This window comes from Zootoca vivipara, chromosome 11, assembly GCF_963506605.1.
Source record: "Zootoca vivipara chromosome 11, rZooViv1.1, whole genome shotgun sequence".
Classification (NCBI taxonomy): Eukaryota; Metazoa; Chordata; class Lepidosauria; order Squamata; family Lacertidae; genus Zootoca; species Zootoca vivipara.
In genome coordinates, this window is record NC_083286.1 from 36,613,149 (window position 1) to 36,635,926 (window position 22,778).

The following is a 22,778-nucleotide window of genomic DNA, read 5'->3' on the forward strand; positions in this document are numbered from 1 at the left end:
CACAGTTTCTTTCACATTCATTTAAGGGACTTGTGGAGCTCTGAAGCAGACATGCCAGTATAATATTGTGTGGTTATGTTAGGCATAAGCAATCCCTATCAACTTTCTGTACATTCTTATAGTGAAGTGTTAGAAGATGATTTTTTCATTGCAATCGAAGGATCACAGGTAGTTCTGACCCTGTCATTCCACCATGCAAGATTCCCTTAATGAGATGTACAACTTTGAAAACATAAAAATATTTCATTTTGGATAAATTAAAAATAGTGGGCAACCACTACAGATAGGAACCACACGAGTCCCATTCACACTGCCTGCAATGTTGATGGGGAGAGCAGCAAATGTGTTGCAGCTATTCCTGTGCCATCAAGGAAAAATGTGGCTATAGTGGAGTAGCAGGGGTTTTGTTTGTTTGTTGAGGACTCATCAGAGCACCACGGGTTCAGTCCTGGATAGTCCTCTTTGGAGGTAGCTGGCTGACCAGGGATGCTGCAACATTGTGTGTTATGGACCTCTTTGTTGGCAATAAGGTAAGTCTGAAGGTTGGGGAGGAGGTATGTCACTGGAACCCTCCTCTTCATTGCAGCGGCAGAAAGCTCTGCTGCTGTCACTCCACTGATGGTACTCTGGCCGGGGATGAAAAGGACCACCTTGGGGGAAGTCTTGGATCTGCATGATTCCAATCCCTGCCCCCCAGTCCCCTGACATACCTCAGACAAACTATGTTAATGGGAGAAATAATAAAACAGACCAAGTTCAAAAAGAAGGGGGGAAAGCGCGTTCCATCTTTTGTGGCTCATGTGAACCTATCAGGCTTAAGAAGTGGTGGCTCCTCTGTCATACACTGTCCCTCGGATTACTCTTTAAGTCTGTTATTATTCCCCAAGTGTAAGTGTAAATTGGTATGTCTGAGTTAACACAAGAGAATACATTTGTTAGTCTGCACATTCAAGTGCACAGGTGCCGCTTCACAGATTATTTTCCAGATTTGTAAGATACTGTTTACAACGAGAGCAAACATAAGTCAAGACACCAATATGTATTTTGCTTTCTTTATTCCAAGGCTATGTCTTCAGAGCTTGAGGACACTGCTCTGATCAGATGTACAGAACTAGTAGTTTCTCAGCAATGCTTCCTTTTTCCTTGGTAGCAAAACCAAATTTCCAGCTCTTTTTCTGCTGTTGAGACCAAACTTAAGAACCATGAACTAGCCCAGTGCAGGGTTTGCCTTTTGCCAGAAGGCAGGAAGTTGAAATGGAGCTCAAGATGGAGGCCCTGCCTCCTGCAGATGATATGTAGGAGACTGCTTCTCAAGCCCAGACATCGAGTGTGCAGCCTTTTCCCAAATAACCTGGCCTCTTGCACCAGAGGGGAGAACAGGGTGGGAGGTGGCTTGGGGGTGGTGATGATGGTGCAGGAAGAAAGGGGCATCTTGGGAGCATTCACTGGATTGCCATCTTTTCTATTTATCAAAGGGCAACTCTGGATCCAACCTTAAATTTATAATCACTGCTTGACATTTGTTAAAAAGGTGAAATACCTGGGAGTAAATATGACTGGTAAAAATATAGATTTGTTCAAAAATAATTATGAAAAATTGTGGAATGAAATTAAAAGAGATTTAGATATACGGGCAAATTTGAAATTATCATTGTTAGGCCGTATTTCAGTGATAAAAATGAAGGTATTGCCAAAAATGTTGTTTTTGTTTCAAGCGTTACCTATCGTGGAAAATCAAGGATGTTTTTAAAGAATGGCAAAAAGCTCTATCAAGGTTTATCTGGCAGGGGAAGAAACCTAGAATTAGATACAAATTATAAACGGCTATTAAAGAAAGAGGAGGCTCTCTGCCAGATTTAAAGTTATACTTTGAAGCTGCAGCATTTTGCTGGATGAAAGAATGGTTTATGCTTGATAATACTGATGTTCTAGATTTAGAAGGTTTTGACAATGCATTTGGTTTGCAGGCCTATCTATGGTATGGTAAGATTAAAATTCATAAAGGTTTTAAGTGTGGTATTATAAGGAAATCATTGTACAATGTATGGGCTAGATATAAAGATCTCCTAGAAAGGAAAACACCCAGGTGGATTTCACCATTAGAGGCTAAAGTAAACAAAAAGCTGAATATGGAGGCCAAGTGGTTGACGTATAAGGACATATTGATGGAAGAAAAAGAGCAGTTTAAGTTAAAAACATATGATTGGTTGAAAAGCCATTTGAGTGATTGGTTGCAATATTACCAAATAAATGAAACCTATAAGCTGGATATGAAAATTGGTTTCCAAAGTGAAAAATCAAAATTGTTAACAGAATTGTTAGAGCCAAAAACCAAAAATCTTTCAAGGATGTATAATTTACTGTTGGAGTGGCACACTAAAGATGAACAAACAAAATCGGTGATGATTGAGTGGGCAAAAGACATAGGACATAATATTATGATGGAAGATTGGGAAAGGTTGTGGAAAAGTAATATGAAGTTTACTGCATGTAATGTGTTAAAAGAGAATATGTTAAAGATGATGTACAGATGGTATCTTACGGCAGTGAAACTGGCTAAGATTGATCATAAAAAAGATAATAAATGTTGGAAATGTAAAGAAAGGAACCTTTTACCATATGTGGTGGACTTGTCCCCAAGTAAAGAGCTTCTGGGATAAGATTTATAATGAGTTGAAAAAAGTGTTTAAAAACACGTTTGTTAAGAACCCAGAGGCTTTTTTACTTGGAATTACAAGAAAAGAATTACCGAAGAAAGATGTTACTTTTTTCCTGTATGCCACAACAGCAGCTAGAATTGTAGTAGCAAGGAACTGGAAATCTGAAGATATGCCTACAGTGTTGGTGGAAATGAAGTAGTTGGAATATTCTGGAGTAGAGTTATGAGAAAGAGGCTCCAATAACCAACTTCCAGACGGGGGTGTACTTATAAAACCTTTTTATGTCAAAGTCAGAATTTCACAACATGACACTCTAATTCAAAATCCAGTAGCACCTGAAGGATTAAGGTAAATGCTGCCATCCATTGAACAGTTTGTAATACTTAAAAAGAGCTGAAGAAGAAAAATTGAGTAAAGTACATTCTCCAGAACAGCAATTGTATTTCAAAATAAAAACTGTATTTGTTGGGTTTTAAAAGAATGGTTTTTTGTTTTTTTAAAACAAGACTCCATAATTGTCATATGACAAGTACACAGGGTAATTGTTCTCCTATGTAATTTCTTGTTTGTTTGTTTGTTAGTCCACAGTACCCAACATTTTCTGGCATATATATTCCCACAGTTTCTCTTAAGATAGATACAATGTGTAATACCAGTCTCTGGGGAAAACATGACTTTGTCCATTATGCCAATTATTACCTTAATAATACAAAAGTGTTGTGGCTAAAGTAGGTATGATCACCTAATTAGGAATTTCAGAATACAATTTCTAGAATACAGTTTCTAAACACCCACCTACCGTAAATGAACATTAAAATATTCTTAACAATAGGATTTTATTTATATGTGCACTTAATTCCACTTATCCCATATACATATTGGATGACTTTTGGGAGTTCAATGGTGCAGCCCTCATAGATTTTATTTTTACAAACAAAAGAACCCAAAGTCAAGCATCTTAATATACATGAGAAAAGAAATTCTCAAATATTGATTTCCAATTTTCAAATTTAATTTCAATAGGAAAATATTAAAAATGTGCACATTTAAATTTTTCCATGTACTGTATATACATGTGTGTGTATGTGTACATATACAAATAAATTTCTTGTACCACACATATACACAGCATTTCAGTGGAAATATTTTGTAAACTATTTTCCCACATGTAAATGTCATTGTATTAAAAATTTTGATCTCATTAAAAATAATGTTACATTTTTTTTGCCATCAAATTTCTGTTCTAACTTGTTATAATTAATAACACTCATGAACATACTTCATTCCTCCTACAATTACACCAATTTTATACTTTTCTGAAGATGTTTCCAATTGACACTCATATAGCAAGAGAATCAGGTACAAACTTCTCCAGGTAAATTAAAATCAGGTAATCACTACTGTCCTGGACCTGATAAAGTTACACATCGTTAACATCTAGCTATATAAAAAAAAATCACCATAGAAAGCTTTTACCTATGAATGCAATGAACAAATATTTTCTCCAGTAATAAATAAAATAAGTGGCAGACTACTCTAAAATATGGATGAAACTCAAACGATGTGTACAGTACATACAGTATAATACATGATAATTTACTGTTGGCTAAACAGTAATCCTGACATTTCAGGAGACACCTGTTAAATTACAGATAAAGAAAATGGCATTTTATAAATTAACCCACCATGTATTTCTCCCACTTTGAATACAAATTAGAATGCGTGTATTATACAGTATATACATACAGTACACACATAAAAACCCGACTTATATTATCTAGTTTTGAATAGCAGTCCTTAAGTGGAAAAAAAATTGTCTATTGTACAGAGTTTATATTCAAGCTGGATTTTGCATTTAACATTCAAATTAATTTGGGTGTAAAGAAAAGGTCAGTGCATCATTGTGTTTGATTCCCCCCCCCCCATTCATTTTAAAAATCCTCTCCAATATTAGACAATTTACAGCAAGATTGTCCCATAATGGAACTCCCGTTCAGTAAGCAGACATGTGACACTTGGCTTACCTTTCATTTCCCCCCCTTTAAAATAAAAAATATATAAAGAAATACATGTTTGGCAAAAAGTCTTTGTAAATCACATCAAAACAACTTAAAAACATGTTCACTGAGGATAACTGAATTCAATTCCTGTTTTGAAATTCAGAATATTGCCTGGTGTGGTTTTGATAAACATGTGATGTGAAGGTCCAAAGAGGAGGGAAAAGATCTCCAATTTCCTGTGATTATACAGTTTCTTTGACTGAGCAAGTTCAACGTAAAGAAAACGCCCTGGCAATTGCTGTATATCCACAATATTAACAAGCTGCACTGATTACTCTGAAGACGTTTTGGTTAAAAGAATTATTAAAACATATGTTGGTAACAGTGAATATTAAACATATGTGGTATTAATAAATAAGACTAGATTGATACTTATCTGTATATAGCAAATTTGAAACTACTTTTCAGGGACTCACCTGTCTTCATAGATAGGCTTCAAAATGGAACACAGAACTTCTACATACATGAACTTAAATAGAGAAAAGTAAACCATACACTGGACAATATTAGTGAACACCAGAGTGAACATCATAAATAAATACAGTCTCTTCCAGTATAAAAAGGGAAGAACTCTATACACGCAGTTACTCACTAGGTATGAATTAAAGATGCAACTCTCTCTCACTCCTGGCAAGAATTAATTGGTAATGCACTATTTCTTAACAGTGCAAAATACCCTGAGAAATTATTAAGATTACAACAAAAGAGAGGGCTGTCATCGCAAAGTTCTTGCACAAAACACAGCAATTAAGTGTCTTAACCAACAAAACAAAATAAAAACAAAATAAGACAGATCATCTACATTGTGTCTAACACTAAAAGGGATGCCATTTGGGGCACTTCTTATTATTTCACTGGCTAATAATAGAAAAGGATTGCATTCAATTACTGTTAATATCTTTCGAGCTATCTATGGCCAATTATATACAAGGAGGTAATTTGTAGTTCAAGTTATTATTTTTCCCCAACTAGCTACAAGCTGAATTCTAAAATTTTACACTGAAATATATTGTTGAAAATTTAAAACAGGCCCTCCTGGAGGAGCATTTTTCTAATTTTGTGCAACTTTGATGCAGAGCCCAACAAAGTCCTATGAAGAGAGACAGTGCATCTTTAAGAAGGTTGGCACTGAGATCCCGTTTTCTTTAGCTGCATTCTATTAGCTTGGCCAGGTTATCTCGTAGTTCTGTTAGTTCAAAGATTTTGCCATCAAGAATTTCTAAAAGTGTTTTCAAGTTATTGCGAAAAGCTTCTTGTTCATTCTGACTTTTCTCCAGACGCTGCTCTAGATCAGACAGTTGTCCTTCTAGGTCCTTGTTTCGAACTTCCACTTCCTTAAAAAAGGAGAAGCAGCAATATAGGTCATTTGTAAATACAGTATTATCTTTATCGGTTTTCTATATGCATAGCTGCCAAGTATCCTGTTTCCGCCGGGAAAACCCCTTTTTTCCTACCGTTTCCCGGCGGTCTCCCATTTAGTCTTTAATCCCGATATTCTCCCTTAAATCGGCTTCTGCCGGCGGCCATTTTTCTGGTGCCGCTTTGCCCTTCTATGGGCACCAGAAAATGGCGGCGCCGGCACCGGAAGTCGCTTTTACGTGTTTCCGGTCATGCGCGGAAGCGACTTCCGGCGCTGGCGCCGCCATTTTCTGGTGCCCATAGAAGGGCAAAGCGCCACCAGATCTTTCCGTCCAGGACTTGGCAGGTATGTCTATACGGTTAACATGGAGCAGGAGTGATCATCAGGTTCAACAGGGTTATCTCTTACTCACAAATGGGGAGTGAGGCTCACATTCCTAATTGGAGGTAGCTACGTAGGATAGCATCTTCATCAGGGCTGTCCAATTTTTCATACCAATTGGGCTGCAGCAGAACTTTGACCGAGAAGCTGTAGGGCCCATACTGCTTTGCTTGGTGGGGGGGCAGAGGTGAGGCCAAAATTTGACACACAGAGACTCTGGCAGGGTCCTAGAGCCCTCCCACCCCCTCCCCAAAGCTGGGAAAGAGCTATCTAGGCCAGGGGGATAGAGATGCATGGACTAGCCTATACAATATGATTTAGCATCTTAGTAAATATATATTTTAGTCATTTAAACATCATTTAATTACAATGGATTTAAAAGGAAAACTTTGTTTTTGGCAGTGTCAGGAGCCATGTCATTGTTAACAGGATATTAACATTTTAAATGGTAGTTAAGAACTCCACCCACCCCCCTTTACAGACAACTCACATCTTTCACAAGCGTTCAGTTCTGTTTGCATACATGCAGCAATGTATAAAGCCAGGAGTCCCTGAAACCAGCCCCACCCAAGTTGGAAGGCTGCCTACCTGGCTGTGGGAGGGTGGGAGGGCTCTGCCAGTGTCCAAGAGCCCTCCCACTGCTTTCCTAAAGTTAGCGCTTGCCTGGCTTTGGGAAGGCAGTGTGAGGGCTGCTCCGGGATGCTGCCAAAGTGCTCACACCGCCTTCCCAAAGCCATGTAAGTCCACAACCACAGCTTTGCATGAGTGTGTGTGGGTGTGGATTTCCTCTGCTCCTTATTTATTTATCCTTCCCCAAGCCCCACACAAAGCTGTGATCACATAAGTAAAATAATAAGCATAATATACGAGTTACCTGTAGGAAAGAACATGTAACTACGTAAAATTGTTTTGCAAAGGATTCTTTTGTTGCACTTACCATATTTAAGAATCTTTTTTTTTTAGTTTGTCAAGGGCATAGATCCCACTGAATGGTCATACATGTCAAATGAAAATGCACTGTGCAGCATTTGTCTAATAACAGACCATGACATCATTTGAGTGTGTATATAATCTTGCTGCTTATCAGCAAGTAACTCGACCAGTCAGTTTTGAGAACACAGAATCTACAGGCAATCAAGATCTAAAACATACGCTCATTTGAAGAGATGAAAGACATCAATGCCTGTAGCAATTTGTTAAAGAATGCAGCTTCAAAAGCTATGAACACAAAAATTCCCAGCATAAATTGCAACAGATATGTAAGAGGAAGTGTTTGTGTTCTAGCAGAAATTACTCCTACCTGCTTATCAAAGTTTGGTTGTTTGCCACTCAATAGAAATATAAAATACAGTCCAAATTTCCAGATACCAATTTCACCATTTTTACCAGCTCAGGAAGGCATCAGCATAAGGCTTTATTTTGGTCTTCCAGGTGTTGATGGACCCCAGCTCCCATCAGCTTCAGCCAGCATGGCTAATGGTCAGGGATGATGGTAGTCAGATCGCAACTATGTTCAAATGCCCACATGTTCCCCAACCCTCCCTGCTCTAGACAGCCCTCTTCTGCTTCTTCCCCAGAAAATAGACTGCAGTGTTCCTGACCATCCAATATCCCCAAATAACTCAAGGGGCAATATATTGCATCTGAGCATTCTGTTGACCTGTCTGCATGAGATGGGAGGATTATCTAGGAACAGCTTGTGCTCTTGGGCTTGTAATTCTGGCATGATGTGGATATTCAACTCTAAGGGCTTTTTTGGGGAAAAGAGGCATAAAGCTCTGGCAGGGTCCTAGAGCCCTCCCACCTCTTCCCCAAAGCTGGGAAAGTGCTAACTAGGAAGGAGGCAGGGGGACTCCAGGAGCCTATCAGAGCCCTCACACCTCCTTCTCAAAGCCCAGCACCTCACTTACCCAGCTTTGGGAAGGCAAAGTGAGGGCTGTAGGGGACATCAAATGTTGCTGAAAGCCGCCAAAATAGGCCTTGAGGGCTGCACATTGGACCACCCTGGGACTCTAAGAATGCTTATGTAACATTTTATTAAGAAAAGGAAGTCTGAAAGGGAATTCACATACCCACACCCACATCACTTCTTTTATTTGTTTTCTCCCCCCTTGAAAGATGTACAGTCCTTCTCTCCAGCACTAGGACACGCAGCATCATGATTTGTTTGTTTGTTTAACGTGAATGGGCTTTACCTGTGCAGCGACAAAGCTTCCCTTCTTCCATCACATTTGTACAATGTTCACACAAACATGGCAGGAACACAGTTAGCCCCATCAAAGCAGTAGGGGGGGGCTATACTGCAACCCCAAACTGTCTGTCTTCCAAGATCCAAAATTATCCAACTTCTTTCCTCTTTTTTTTATTATCTACAAGCAGATACAACCCTATTCACCCTGTAACTTACTTGTAACTTCTGAGTTAAAGAGTCCCTCTGTGCCTGAAGTTCTCTGGCATTGTCAATTTCTTGTCTCAATTTTTCTATTTCCTAAAGGGGATAAAACAGCATATTATCCAAAGTCAACCTAACTTTCATCCTGGACAAATCCTCCTCATCATATCAGGACATACAAGACAGGGTTGCCAATGCTGCAGAACTAGAATCGGCGAATGGGCCAAACTGCATCACCCTGAGAGCCATCTGGCCAGCCCTAGAGCTTTGAACTTCAGCATGCTTCTCAAAACATGCACAGTTCCCAGCATCATTTGTGCTTCAGGTTCATAAGCATAGAAATCTGCTAATGATTATGCAGCAATTGCTGTAATTGAGTCATAAGAATCGGCTGCTAGAGAGCCAGTTTTTCAGGGCTAAAGACACCAGGGAGGGAACGCTGCAAAGAACAATGATGAAATTTCAGTTACAAGGGACTGTGAACAACTGTCTATATCAGGGGTTCCCAACAAAATTTTCTCAAGGACCCCTCATCGAGCCACTATTGTGACAAGGACCCCCATTAATTCCTAATCCTAAAATTAAAAAGTGGTTTTATTTATTTTTCAGTTGTTTCCTATTTTCTTTATCCTTCTTGGGGGGGGGGCGCGTTGGTGTGGTGGTGGCTGTGGTGGCGGCGGTGTGATGGCCATCTGGGGGTCGGGGGGTTTCCCTCTGGAGGGGGGGGGAGGTTTCTACCCTTTCACCTGGGTTAAGGGTGGTGGTGGGGCCCTCTCTTCCCTGTTGTCCCCTCTTCTTTTCTCCTCCTCTGGGGGTGGCTGTATTTGCGGCGGTAGCAGCGCCAGCAGGTTCGGTGCGGCCTTTGTTCTTCGGGTCCCCACAAGGCTCCCCGTGTGGCGCGCAGGAGCTGCGGGATCGGGGGCCTTCGCTTGGGGGGGCTCCTTCCCCCTCTTGGGCAGCTAGGGGTGATGGTGACTGCAGTCGCGAGACAGGCCCCCCAGGATCGTTGCGCGGTGGGAGGTCTCGGGTCACGGAGCTTCGCTCGGCCGTCGGCCGGGCGCCCTCGGCTTTGGCCCGGTGGGCCTGCGGAGGACCTCAGCGGCTCCTCGTTTGCTCCGCCGGACGTTTCCGACGCCCACGCGGTCGCCGCGGGGTCCGCGGCCTGGAAGGCGGTTTTGGGCCTCTAGGCCCAGGGGTTCCGCCGAGTCTCTGGCCGGGCGCACTCAGCCTCGGTTCGGTGGGGTCGCCAGGGGGCCTTCAGCGGCTCCCCGGTTGATCCACTGGGCCCCCTTGGCGCCCGCGCACCGGCGGCGGCAGTTCTGCCGGTTCCGGCGGGCCAGAGGCTTGGCATCTAATAGCATCTTGAGGACCCCTCTGGCATAGCTCATGGACCCCTGGGGGTCCCCGGACCACCTGTTGGGAACCACTGGTCTATATTTTAGCAAGAAGAAAGCCAGAGGACTCGTAATGAAATATATGCAACAACTCATGACCAAGTCTAAAGCAACACTGGAATCATTTAGTCAGGCTAGATACTAACATCGTTGGCTTAGAGCCTACCTTGCCTTCTGTGAAGAGAACCATTTCAAGAATTAGACATCCGTGGAAGTCGTGAACATCTCAACACTTCTTTGTGCAATAAAAGTCTGCCAGTTAGGTGACTAGGAAGAAACTTCCCTGAAGGCATGCTATTTCAGAACTGCAGTGAGCTATCTTGAACTGTCCTCTGAAACATCTGGTGCCAATTACTGACAGCGAAATAATAGCATGCTTCTAGGACTAGAGAGGTGATATAAAAAGCAATCCCTACCTATTATTCACTCTTTGGGGAAGTGAGTGCGCTTTGCCAAAGGCAACAAAGACGCTTTTTGAACTTCCCACCAATGCATGACCTCACACTGCAGGGGTCATTCTGCCGATCATCATCACTAGAGGAAGTACTTTTAATTCTAATACACCTGACTCTTCAGGCACTTTGAACCAGTATATAAAAGCCATCTTTTAGAAATGAGTTATGGCCTGTTTGTCAGCCTGCTTTCACACTTCTAAGAAGGACAGAGGAAAGCTATTGCCTTTTGAAAGAGATGTCTGGGTTTTTTTTGGGGGGGGGGAAACAACCCATATTTAGCTAAATGTTTTTCCCTATGCAAAGAAAACTTATTTTTGTACCCCGTATTTTGATACAAGCTAAGCTTACCTTTAAGAAACTGATTGAATTTTCATTATCATCAGTCCCAGACTGAAACATGATTTTTAAAAATTATCATTCCGATTTTCACAACCATTTTAAAATGCAATACTATGAATGGTGTATAAGATAAATAATCAGGGCTATTAAAAAGTCAATTAACAAATGCAAGCAAGTACCTCTTCCTTTTTCTTCAGCGTTGCCTCTAATTCTTGTATTGTCTGGTTTAATTCTGTTTTATGTGTGTGGACCGCACTTGCTTGACTACTAACACACTCCAGCTCAGTCACCTGTAAAAATAAATACAAATAATAAATATACAATTATAGGGCCATATGGGACATTTCTGCTTTACTGAGCATCTGTATCACAGCATTACTGAAATGGTTTCATTAGCTTTGCACAGTATTTTATGAAATGATTGTGGAGCATTGTTTAAGTGCTGTGCCTGATGCCAGTGCTTCTAAAAGTGGCAAAGTTTGAATATAATAATGGGTTGGTTGGGAATTAAAGTGATAAATATAAACCTAAGAATGGCTTATTTTATTATTTAGACTGTTCTCCTTCAAACTGCACTCTTCTAGTTGACACCATATAATAGAACTAGTTTGCTAAAATCATTCACACAAAGCTTTTAACACCCCCCCACATTATTATTATTATTATTATTTATTGAATTTAGATACCGCCCTAAACTTTAGTAATTCATTAACCTCTACCACCCAAAGACTTCCCAAAAATTATAATTAACCTTTGCATTTTTCCACCAGCCACTGTGCAACAAAACCAATGGATGCTTAAAACAATGTGACTTAAACATCAATACTTACAATTCTACAGACCATGTGCATGTTGTCACTCAGGTGCTTGTAGAAAACATTAATAGAATTGAAGTATGCTTAACTTTCTCTAGATTGCACCATTCAGTGGCACCTAACTGTACAATTAAATGCTAATGTAGCACTAGGTTCAACAACTCATAAGCATGCTTAACTTTCTCTGGATTATGCCCGATGCTAATTTTTATTTAACGGCAGCCAAATCCTCTGAATGTGACTTGAGGGCATTAAAACATAAGCACAAAGGAAAAACTGCTGGATCAGAGGGTTCACCTAATCCAGCACTGTTCTGAGCAGCCAAAGGCCTGCAGAAAACCCACTAGCAGGCCATGAAAGAAACACACCTCCTCCATTGATTATTCCCAACATCTAGTATTCAGAGGCATACTTCTTTTAACTTCAAAGGTCTTATTTAACTATCATCATTCCACATAATAGCAAGCTCAGGTGTTTGAGTGCCTATCATTTTGGAAGCAAAATGGGGCCACTCAAATAGAAGGCTGTAATTTCTACATGCTTTGTGGACTCCCTAGGTACTCAGAAGTATAAAGGTTTGTAAAAGAAAGAGAAAAAGGAAATTAATAAAAAACAGCTCAACCACAACTTGTGAGCTCACAGAATGCGGTGGGGAGTTGAACCTTTAGAAAAGAAGAAGGAAACTAGAAGTCAGGCAGACTGTATCACTTTTCATAGAGGAGAAGAAACTCTATGCGATTAAAGCATGGCAGGGTCATGCCACCAAATTGACCTCCCTGGGATGCAAGCCTGGGCAGTGAGTATGGAGATCCTGGGCTGCCCAGACGACAAGATCCTTCTCTTGGCCTCACTGATGTGGTCCAAAGGAAAGCACAGCAATACGTTTGGTACCAGCTGGGCCTAAGGAGTTGTTGGAAGGAGGCGTACAAGGCACTATCCAACTGCCTTCTTGACCATTGGACCCACTATTGGTCTCATCCACTCAATCCACCAGAGCCTGTCTTTGCATGCAGATAAAAATTTATACTTTCTTCTATTTCTAAAACTCCAAATGAGAAGGTGTTACATCAGTTTAAATGGAAATCCTTTGGCTTGCTAAGATTATAGGTCACATTTCTAGGTATCCAGGAGGGAATGATCAACTTAAACTATGCATGGAAGGTAAGTTGTATGTACACCACTCAAAATCTACAAAACAAGTAATTGCATAGCACTGCAGTACAAGAGTTGTACAACTGAAAGTGGGAGCAAACAAACAAAAGGATAATAACCCCAGGAAAAATGTATGGATGAAATTTTGTTTTGCTCTGTTTCCTTTGCTTGTTTTTATTATAACTGATGTTCCAGGACCTGCGAAAACAATGCCATCTATCCTGGAACATTCATGATACTTGGGCAAGAAGCTGAAGCAGGAATTGGGAGAAACACTCCGAGTGGAATGTAGAATATTCAGAATGCTAACAGTACTGGGCACAAAACATGCACAGAACAGCTGACACCTTTAGCAGTTTGTTTTTTCACCTACAATATGAATGTATCAATTATGATAAGATTCTGCATTAATTGGGATTCTTCTCATGTGCATGGCTAACCTCAAATTCTACAATTCCAGCTCTTACGGTATGGACAAATAAAGAAAAAATAAGGGACACACTTTCCCTGGCAAATCAAGTCTTCCAGTAATGCCAATAAAGGACTATGAACAAAGATGTGCTTTGGGGCATTTTTTCCACCTGGCTGAGGGTGGAAGGAATACACTATGTTTTATTGCTTTAATATATTTAATATTTAATATTTTATTGCTTTAATTAAGGGATAACCAATGGTATCCGTTAGAGGCTTCTGTAAGCGAAACGGTAAGGGAGACAATTTCCCCCTTTCCCCTCATCCTTTGAGGATATCGCTATGCACCCCAAAATCTACTCTAAAGGCCAGCTGACCCTTTGCAACAGTGTGGGTGCAGAAGGAGGGGAAGCAGCAAACTTTGTTTCTCCCTGCATTCTGATGACAAGAGCCTTTACTGGATCAAAGTCTTCCACCAGCAGAAGGATGACAGTTGAATACAAAGAAAACTGAAGTTGAAATCCTATGCACACTTAACTGGATGTAAGCACCACTGAATACATTACCGGTATGACTTCCTTTGGAAAATACATGGATAGAATTACACTGCATATCAGTAAAGGGCTATAGTTTTATGACAAGATGGAAAAGGGAAAGGGAAAAATGCCTCAAAACCTGTGCTCTCTGCTAAGGCTTGCCTGTCACCTACTAAACATTCCTGAGGACCAATTCTGCCAGGGGGGAGAGGGCCAGAAAAACCTGCTATTGCTGAGGATGTGAGGATGGAAGTAGCCCAGGAAGGAAGGAAGGAAGGAAGGAAGGAAGGAAGGAAGGAAGGAAGGAAGGAAGGAAGGAAGGAAGGAAGGAAGGAAACAGTGTGTGGTCAGCCTTTTACGGGAATAGGCACATTGATTTCCCAACTTTACCCTGTTTTGCTTCACCTCTACAGCTATTGAGGTGATCACAAATTGAAGTTGATTTGTTTTTTAAATACAAACATATCATAGGTTTCCTTAGAGAGTTGGATTTATAAGTTTGGCCATGTCTGTCAGCTACGCTTAGTAATTCCCAAAGAGGACAGCACACTGCACGAGCCTTCCCTGGTGTGATTTATGGTCACGTTTATACACATTTATCAGCATAAACATGCAGCCAGCTTCATAACTAACCCTCTGTCATTGTAACTTAAGTCAATACTTTCACAAAACAAAGGAGACACTATACTAGGAAAGGAAGGAAAGAAAACTGTAGAAAACAATGTGGCAGGGAGGTATCACCTGCAAATCCAGCCTTTGCAAAATACTGTACACATTTTCTTATTTCTTTAAGTTTAAATTGTATTTATAAGCACATGAACATGCTTAAAAACATCTGGAGTGAATTGGACAATGTAGTTTCTTTATGGTTAACGAGAGACGCTCCCACACCTACAGTGGCCACAAAGTGCTTACTGTACCTGTAAAATATTCTGAAGTTTTTATTTATATTAATATTATGGAGGCTCTTTATGTAACTGTTTCAATCATCCTTACAGCTTTGACGTCTGTTGCTCCCAGAAAAGTGAGTGGATCAAGGGTTAACGACTAAGCATTGTGAAAGCTATAGGCCAGGCACCCCCAAACTTCGGCCCTCCAGATGTTTTGGACTACAGTTCGCACCATCCCTGACCACTGGTCCTGTTAGCTAGGGATCATGGGAGTTGTAGGCCAAAACCTCTGGAGGGCCGCAGTTTGGGGGTGCCTGCTATAGGCCTCTCAGCAATATTGTTTGTCAGCAATCTTGCTTGGATGGATTTTAGGGGAACAAGTGTGAAGAAGATCACAGTCTTTTAGAGACAAAAGGAATCACATGTGACTGCTGCTCCCCCAGCCAATTTTCTTAAGAAGATAGGCTTTGGGAGAGAACCATTTTGAGCAGAGAAGCATTAGATAGGGAGCAGGTGCTGAAGTCTTTTCCCATCAGACAGACTTTTTCCTTTCCAAATTATCCTAGCCGATTACCATCATGATGAAAGTATCTATTTCCTTGTAGCTGTCAGGGAAAGGGTTAAAAGCCTTTCCCCACTTTTCTACTGAAGATATGCCCCTCCCAACCCACTTTTATTCAGAAATGCAGCTGTCAGGGATTTGTTGCAAACATTTGCATATGATATGTAGTTTGCCCCTTAGACAGTTTCAGAACTTCCATCCTTTATCCCCTGAAAGGTTCTTATCACAGCGGCATGCTGGGATAAATACTTTGCAGTGATCCTCCCTGGAGAATGGGATAGGCATAGAAAAATCTTTTGCATCCAGTGATGTTGGGCTTTAACAGATTTGCATACAAAATACAGCTCCCTTTTGTCTACCACCATCACCCACCCAAAATTCCAACACATTTAATAAAACTTGATGTAACAAAACAGTACCAAGGGTGTTTCTAACAGCAATGCAAGATTGGCTTCCTTCCAGCTCTACAGCTGAAATGACAGACACACATACCAACAAATCATGTGTGAGCTCAACCAACATTCTTGACCTTCCCTCCCATACTTCAGATGGCTTTCCACTTTTTAATTTTATTTTAATCTACTCACTTGTCAACTCATAAATTGAAGACAAAAAAAATTCAAAAGCACAAAACTTCTCTAGGAGTATTTGCTTCTGGGTGACACCAAGAGGAACAGCCAGGAGTACATTGCAGGCTTCTGCTTTATGCTTGCAGAGCTATTTCCCTCCAGAGGTCAACAAGGTATGTTTGAACTGAATGTGGTAAATGTGCTTCCTGGGCAAATGCTCTTCTAAAAATGTTACGTATGTCTTCACCCTTAAAGGTAAAGGTAAAGGGCCCCCTGACCATCAGGTCCAGTCGTGTCCGACTCTGGGGTTGCGGCACTCATCTCGCTCTATAGGCCAAGGGAGCCGGCGTTTGTCCACAGACAGCTTCTGGGTCATGTGGCCAGCATGACAAAGCTGCTTCTGGCGAACCAGAGCAGCACACGGAAACGCGAACCAGAGCAGCACACGGAAACGCCGTTTACCTTCCCGCACACTTTGATGTGCTTTCAAACTGCTAGGTTGGCAGGAGCTGGGACCGAGCAACGGGAGCTCACCCCGTTGCAGGGATTCGAACCGCTGACCTTCTCATCAGCAAGCCCTAGGCTCTGTGGTTTAACCCACAGCGTCACCTGGGTCTCTGAATTAAGGTTCTTCACCCTTACAGAACCTTAATTCATGCAGTTACTTAACTTGCCTTAGTTTATCTTATTAACAGATCTAAAGAGAGAATATAGTTTAGAGTGGGAGGAATGTACTAGAGGATAAATGAAACAACAGGAGATAAAAAAAAAGAGCAGATCATTTTGAATATCCACAGTTGTCTACATTATGAGTTTATCGAATTAGTGCTCAGTTGAATATGAATCAATGCAGTATATAAAGTGAAAAAAATTGTGCTTGCTACAATTTCACAAGGCACATAAATATACATGGACAAAATGGCACTGGGCCTGCTATATATCTGGACTGAGATGGTTTGCCCCTGTACTTCTCCATGAATAAAGAAATTATTTTCCAGCTATTTTGTACTGGTTTCAGGTGTCTTAATGGGCACAAGCTCACAAAAGCAAACCTAGGTTGCAGCTCACGGTTTGTTTGGAGAAAGAAAAACCATGAGCCCAGGTTGAGACCTAATGCTAAACCAAACCATGGTTTAGCTTCCAGCAGTGAAGCAGCAGCATGAGAAGAAGAGAAGCAAAGTGCCCACGATTTTAGCCCCATGCACCAGTACAGTGCACATTCACCTTTGAACCAAAATAATGCTTAGCTATGGTTTAAAGTGACTCACATGCAGGCAAGTCCAAGTATACTAGATTAATCTTAATACATCTGACCCAGTGCTATAGACATCACTTAGTAATACATATTCATATGATTTGTTAGATAAAACTCAAACTATATAATAATATATATTACTATGGGAGAATTTATTACATGAAAACTTTATAATATATTTCATCAGAAGAGAAAATAAAGCTCCGCTTGCATGAATGCTCTTAATTGTCAGATGACCAGAAGGTTTTTACTGCACCTTTTTCTTAGTTCATAACATGCAGAGATCCACTAACAATATGTAGTCAAAAGCTTTAAACTTACCCGCTTATGTAGACGTTCTGCTTCCTCTTGATATGCAGCAAGCTGTTGTTTCCATTGTTTTACGTTGGCAGTGGACTCGAGCAGAGCTGCTGTAAGCTTGGCATTGTTACCCTTGAGTGTTGCAAGTTCTGCCTCCCAATGCTTGCCGATTGCTGAACTATGGACAAAAAAGCAGTTGTCACAATAGTGGAGACCACAGCATCACTGGGTTATTTTTGTTCTCTGGCTCATGCCTATACAATTGTCTTCAGAAGCCAACAAGTCTTGTGGTCCCTCCCAAGTTCTATGATTATTATTATTTTTCAAAGTAAAGCATGGATGCAAAAACACATTGCCTAGGGAATGGGGTGGGAGGAAGCTTAGTAGATAAGCACATATTTTTTGCATGTTGAAGATTCTAGGTTCAAACTCTGGCTCGCCACTTAAAAGAACGTCAAGGCAGGGAAAGACCTCTCCCTAAGATGGCAGGGAGCCACTGCCACATTAGCGGGGCAGAAAGCTCAGTTATTTGACTCAACATAAGGTAGCTTTGCGGGAGGCAGTGGAAGACAGGAGTGCCTGGCGTGCTCTGGTCCATGGGGTCACGAAGAGTCGGACACGACTAAACGACTAAACAACAACAAAGGTAGCTTTGTATATTAAAGACTGTTTGTAAGCAGGCTTTGGAAGACAAATATCTGACTGTGAATATGTGAATGATTTTTTTAATTTTCATACTAGATATTACCTAATCATAGAAGATAAAAACACCTATTGTTACATTCTCCAATAACAGGTCAGGAATTAGTAAAAAAAAATAGTTGCATTATATTAATTAACCATCTTACAATATGCGAAGAGAGAGTTTGAAAGTATGCCTAAGCCAAAGATTAGCAATATGGGAAATAACTTGGAGAAGCCCCAGGCTCATGTACTCTCCCTTCCCCTGCTCAGCCTCAAGGAAGATAGAAGCATTTGCTTCCGTTTGTAAACTAGCCACGGTTTGCCATTTAAAATTTATATACCACTTGATTGTTTTTTAAAAAAACCATTGAAGCAGTTAGCCAAACATAATAAAACAATAAATTATAAGTAAAAGCCATTAAAACATTAAAAAAAAATCAAAACCATAGATATGGCGTTGAGGAGACGCAGACTGTTGGTTCTGGGGGGACTTCGGCATCCATGTTGAGGCCATTAAATCTGGGACAGCTCAGGACTTCATGGCTTCCATGACAACCATAGCACTGTCTCAACAGGCCATTGGCTTCACACATGTAGCAGGCCACAACCTATACATCTGATTTCATCAACTGAGCAGAAATAGGGTGATCAGAGAGTGATTCAGTCCATTGTCAATATCAGATCACTTCCTGTTGCATTTTAGGTTTTCAGCAGCTCTCCCCCTCTACAGAGGCAGGGGAATGTCCTTGGAGGCTGAAGGATCCAATTAGTTTCCAGACCCTATGGAGGATTTTCCAGCTGACATGACTGGCCCTGGTTGCCTGTAGAAAACATGGATGATTTGGCCCACTGACACAATCCCCTGAGTTCCCTCTGCCACTTGATAGAACCCTGCTGGCTTCTTTGGTATACACCAGAGCTTTGGGCAATGAAACTAAGCTGGAAGACGACTTGAATGCAAGTGGAGAAAATCTTCAGGCGAATGCTCACTAGAAAACTAGTGAGTGCTCATTATCAAGTTTACTCAGTGGCTTATTTTGTTTCCAATGTGTTTGTGGGTTATTGGTTTGTTTTTCCTTTTGTTTATTTGGTATGCACAATATTTTGTATTCTCATTATTTATCTGTTGTGAACCACCCTGGGATCTTCAGATGAAGGGCAGTATACAAATTTAATAATTACTAATAATAATCTAGCTGAGCTCGCTCGCTATGATTTGTTTGCAGAGGAATTTGAAGATAAAGTCACTTGAATCAGCTGCTACCTCGACTCCACTATTTTAGTATGTGATTCTCAAGAGCCATCCAGAGTTGGTTAGTAAAGCACGAGGATGTGGACAAGGTGCTGGCATCAGCACAGGTGACCATTTCTGTTCTTACTCTTGCTCTTCAAGGCTGGTAAAATCGAACAAGGAGGCAGCAGCTTACTTGGCCATGCAAGAGGGGGCGGTCCTTGCTTGCCAAAAGGAGGTGATGGTGAGACCACTCATTAGAAAGAAACCTTTCCTGGATCCATAAAATCTAAACCATTAGTGACCAGTTGCCAATGTTTGTTTCTTGAGCAACGTTCTTGAGTGCATGGCTGCAGGTCAGATCCAGGCTCTCTTGTGTAAGACTAACTTTCCAGATCTATTTCAATCAGGGTTTGGGCCCAGTTTGGGCATGGAAACGACCTTGGTCACAAAGACCTTTGTCAGGAGAGATAGGCAGAATGTTACTGTTCCTTGATCTTTCAGTGGCTTTCTATATCATTGACCACAGTATTTGTGACTGTCCAAATTGAGGGTAGGCCGTGCCGCTTTTTGGTGGTTCCAATACAATTCGGGATGGATATCTTCAGAGGGTAGTGATGGGGGGTGTTGTTCAGCCCCCACAGTCCTCAGTGCTGCAGGTTTAGGTTTTCCTATGCTCAATGGGCTCACCCAGAGCTCTGGAGTACATTTTCAGTAATGTGCTGGTGATACACTGCTCTATCACAGCTGCAGAAGTAGTGTATCCAGATTAAGGGAAGTAATACTACTGCTTTATTCTACCTTGGTCAGACCCCACCTGGAGTACAGTGTCCAGTTCTGGACACCACAATATAAGGATATTGACAAGCTGAAGAGTGTGCAGAGGGTAGAAAGCAATATGAAGGGTCTGGAAACCAACAGTCGGAGTTGGAGACTGAAAGGTGATATGATAGCAATCTCCAAATATCTAAAGGTCTGTCACATGGGAAATGGAGCAGGCTTGTTTTCTACTGCCATGATGGGTAGGACCCATACCAATGGAAACAAATTACAAGAAAGGAGATTCCAACTAAATGTTAAAAAGAACTTTTTGACAGTAATAGCTATGCAACAGCAGAATGGACTCCCTCGGAAGGTGGTGGACTCCCCTTCATTGAAGGTTTTTAAGCAGATGTTGGGTGGCCATTGGCCAGGGATTCTTTAGTTGTGCTTCCTGCGTTTCAGGGGGTTGGACTAGATGACCATTGGAATCCCTTCCAATAGTTCTACGATTCTATGTAGGCGTGGCAATGAATCTGCTAGACTGGTGTCTTGCCTCAGTAATGGACTGGATAAGACCCAATAAACTGAAACTTAAATAAGGCCGAGGTGCTGTTAGTGGGTGTTTCCCTCCAATCAATGGCTAGAGTTAGGCCTGCTCTGGATAGGGATACACTCCCTCTGAAGGAGCAGGTGTGTAGCCTGGGGGTACTTCTGGAGCCATTACTGCTGCTTGATGCACAACTGGCCTTGGTGGAGCAGACTGCATTCTATGCAGCTAAGTCCAGATGGCTATCTGGACAGAGATAAACTGACTTATGTTGTCTACATTCTGGTAAACTCCAGTATACATTACGGCAGGCACCCCCAAACTTCGGCCCTCCAGATGTTTTGGACTACAATTCCCATCATCCCTGACTACTGGTCCAGTTAGCTAGGGATCATGGGAGTTGTAGGCCAAAACATGTGGAGGGCCGCAGTTTGGGGATGCCTGCATTACGGCAATGTACTATATACATGGGGCTGCCTTTGAAACCGCTCTTGGTGCAGAATTCAACAGCCAGATGGACTGAGTACATAACACCCATCCTGACACAACTGTACTGGCTACCAGTAAGTTTCCATAACCAAGTGCTAGTTTTGACCTATTAAGCAATATGTGGATCAGGACCCCAATACCTCAAGGACACCTCTCCCCACATGAACCAACCCAAACACCGTGTTCATCATCTGAGACCCTTCTCTGTGTTTCTCGTCCACGGGGATGCAGACGGTGGCAACACAAGTACAGGCTTTTTCAGCGGTGGCTTCCCACTTGTGGAATGCTCTCCCCCATGGAAGCACAGCTGGCACCATCATGGTCTACTTTTTGGCCCTTAATTTGGCGCTTAATCCAGTGGGTTACTAGTTATGCCTGTGGCCTCTTTTGTGCTCATCTTTTAAGGGGATGAATGAGTACTTGAATTACTGCTGTTTTGACATTTGGTTTTAATGTTTCTTGTTATCCCCCCCGCCCTAGGTGGGTCAGTTAAAGACACTTTGCTGTAAAAAGCAGCAAATAAATATAACATAAATGGTATTGAAAATGTACAAATTTCGTTTTTCATTGCCACCCTGCTTAAGAACTGGATTGCCCTACTTACTGCTTCTCTCTATGCTCAAGGCAGCAAAATATATTCACCACAATAAAAGCTGTTGGACACTTTCTTTAAAATATAAAAAATGCTCTATTGTTGCTAGTTAAATAATCCCTTATGTGTCAATTAGTTGCAACACCTTGAGTTATTATCTGTCTTTTGGCATGCAATGCAGGGTTTTTGAAATCTTCTCTTGGCTCTTGTAAACCTGGGATTCCCAAATGAGCTACCTTTGTACTATTCTACATCATGGAATGATTGAAATTTGATGCCAGCTTCATCTATGTGACCAAGAGTAGAATCTGAATCATGCCAGCTGCATCCCTTTTGGAGGGAGGTCAGATCTTGCCTTGATTGCTCCTGCAGCAGTCACATCTAGGCTGGACTACTGTAAAACACTCTGAGTGGAGCTACCATTGATGATGGTTCCGATATATCAACTGGTGCAAAAGACAGCCCCCCCCCCAATGATATTTTCTGGTACCAAGCAGTCAGAACATATGACAGTGGTCCTGTACCAGTTGTACTGGTTATTGGCACATTTTAAAGTTCATAAGAGTTTGTGATCAAGTAGTCTGAAGGTCAGCCTACACTCATACAAGCCTGCTTGGGTACAAAAATGTGCTTCGGAGGCCATGCATCTAAGCTTGATTCAGCTACCAGGCACAAGAGATAGGGCCTTTGTTGTGATGGTACCCAAGTTATGAAGTTTCCTCCCCACTAAGATGGGCACAAACTTTTAAGTGGATTTCAAAACTTAATTATTTTGGGGCACTGCTTCTTAAATGCTGTTTGTGAAGAATGACTGGGCTATTTTTTTTAAGTGTTTTGGTATTTTCATTTATTTAAAATAAATCTATGCTGCTGTTTTATTTATTTATATTTATTTATATCTGAATGAACTATTTAATTAATACATACATTATATACATACAC

The 22,778-nt window shown here is 41.3% G+C and overlaps 1 protein-coding gene across 1 annotated transcript in view; it reads right to left on the minus strand.

The window, feature by feature from the left end:
• Nucleotides 1-3,547: 3,547 nt before the first annotated feature.
• HOMER1 (homer scaffold protein 1) overlaps nt 3,548-22,778 on the minus strand; it is a 70,502-nt gene continuing 51,271 nt past the window's right edge. Inside the window, exons 6-9 of the mRNA XM_035099533.2 lie at nt 17,553-17,709; nt 11,221-11,331; nt 8,869-8,949; nt 3,548-6,054 (exon numbers count right to left, since the gene is read on the minus strand). Coding sequence (XP_034955424.1) covers nt 5,866-6,054; nt 8,869-8,949; nt 11,221-11,331; nt 17,553-17,709 — 538 coding nt within the window. The 3' untranslated portion in view covers nt 3,548-5,865. The remainder of the gene's footprint in view (nt 6,055-8,868; nt 8,950-11,220; nt 11,332-17,552; nt 17,710-22,778) is intronic.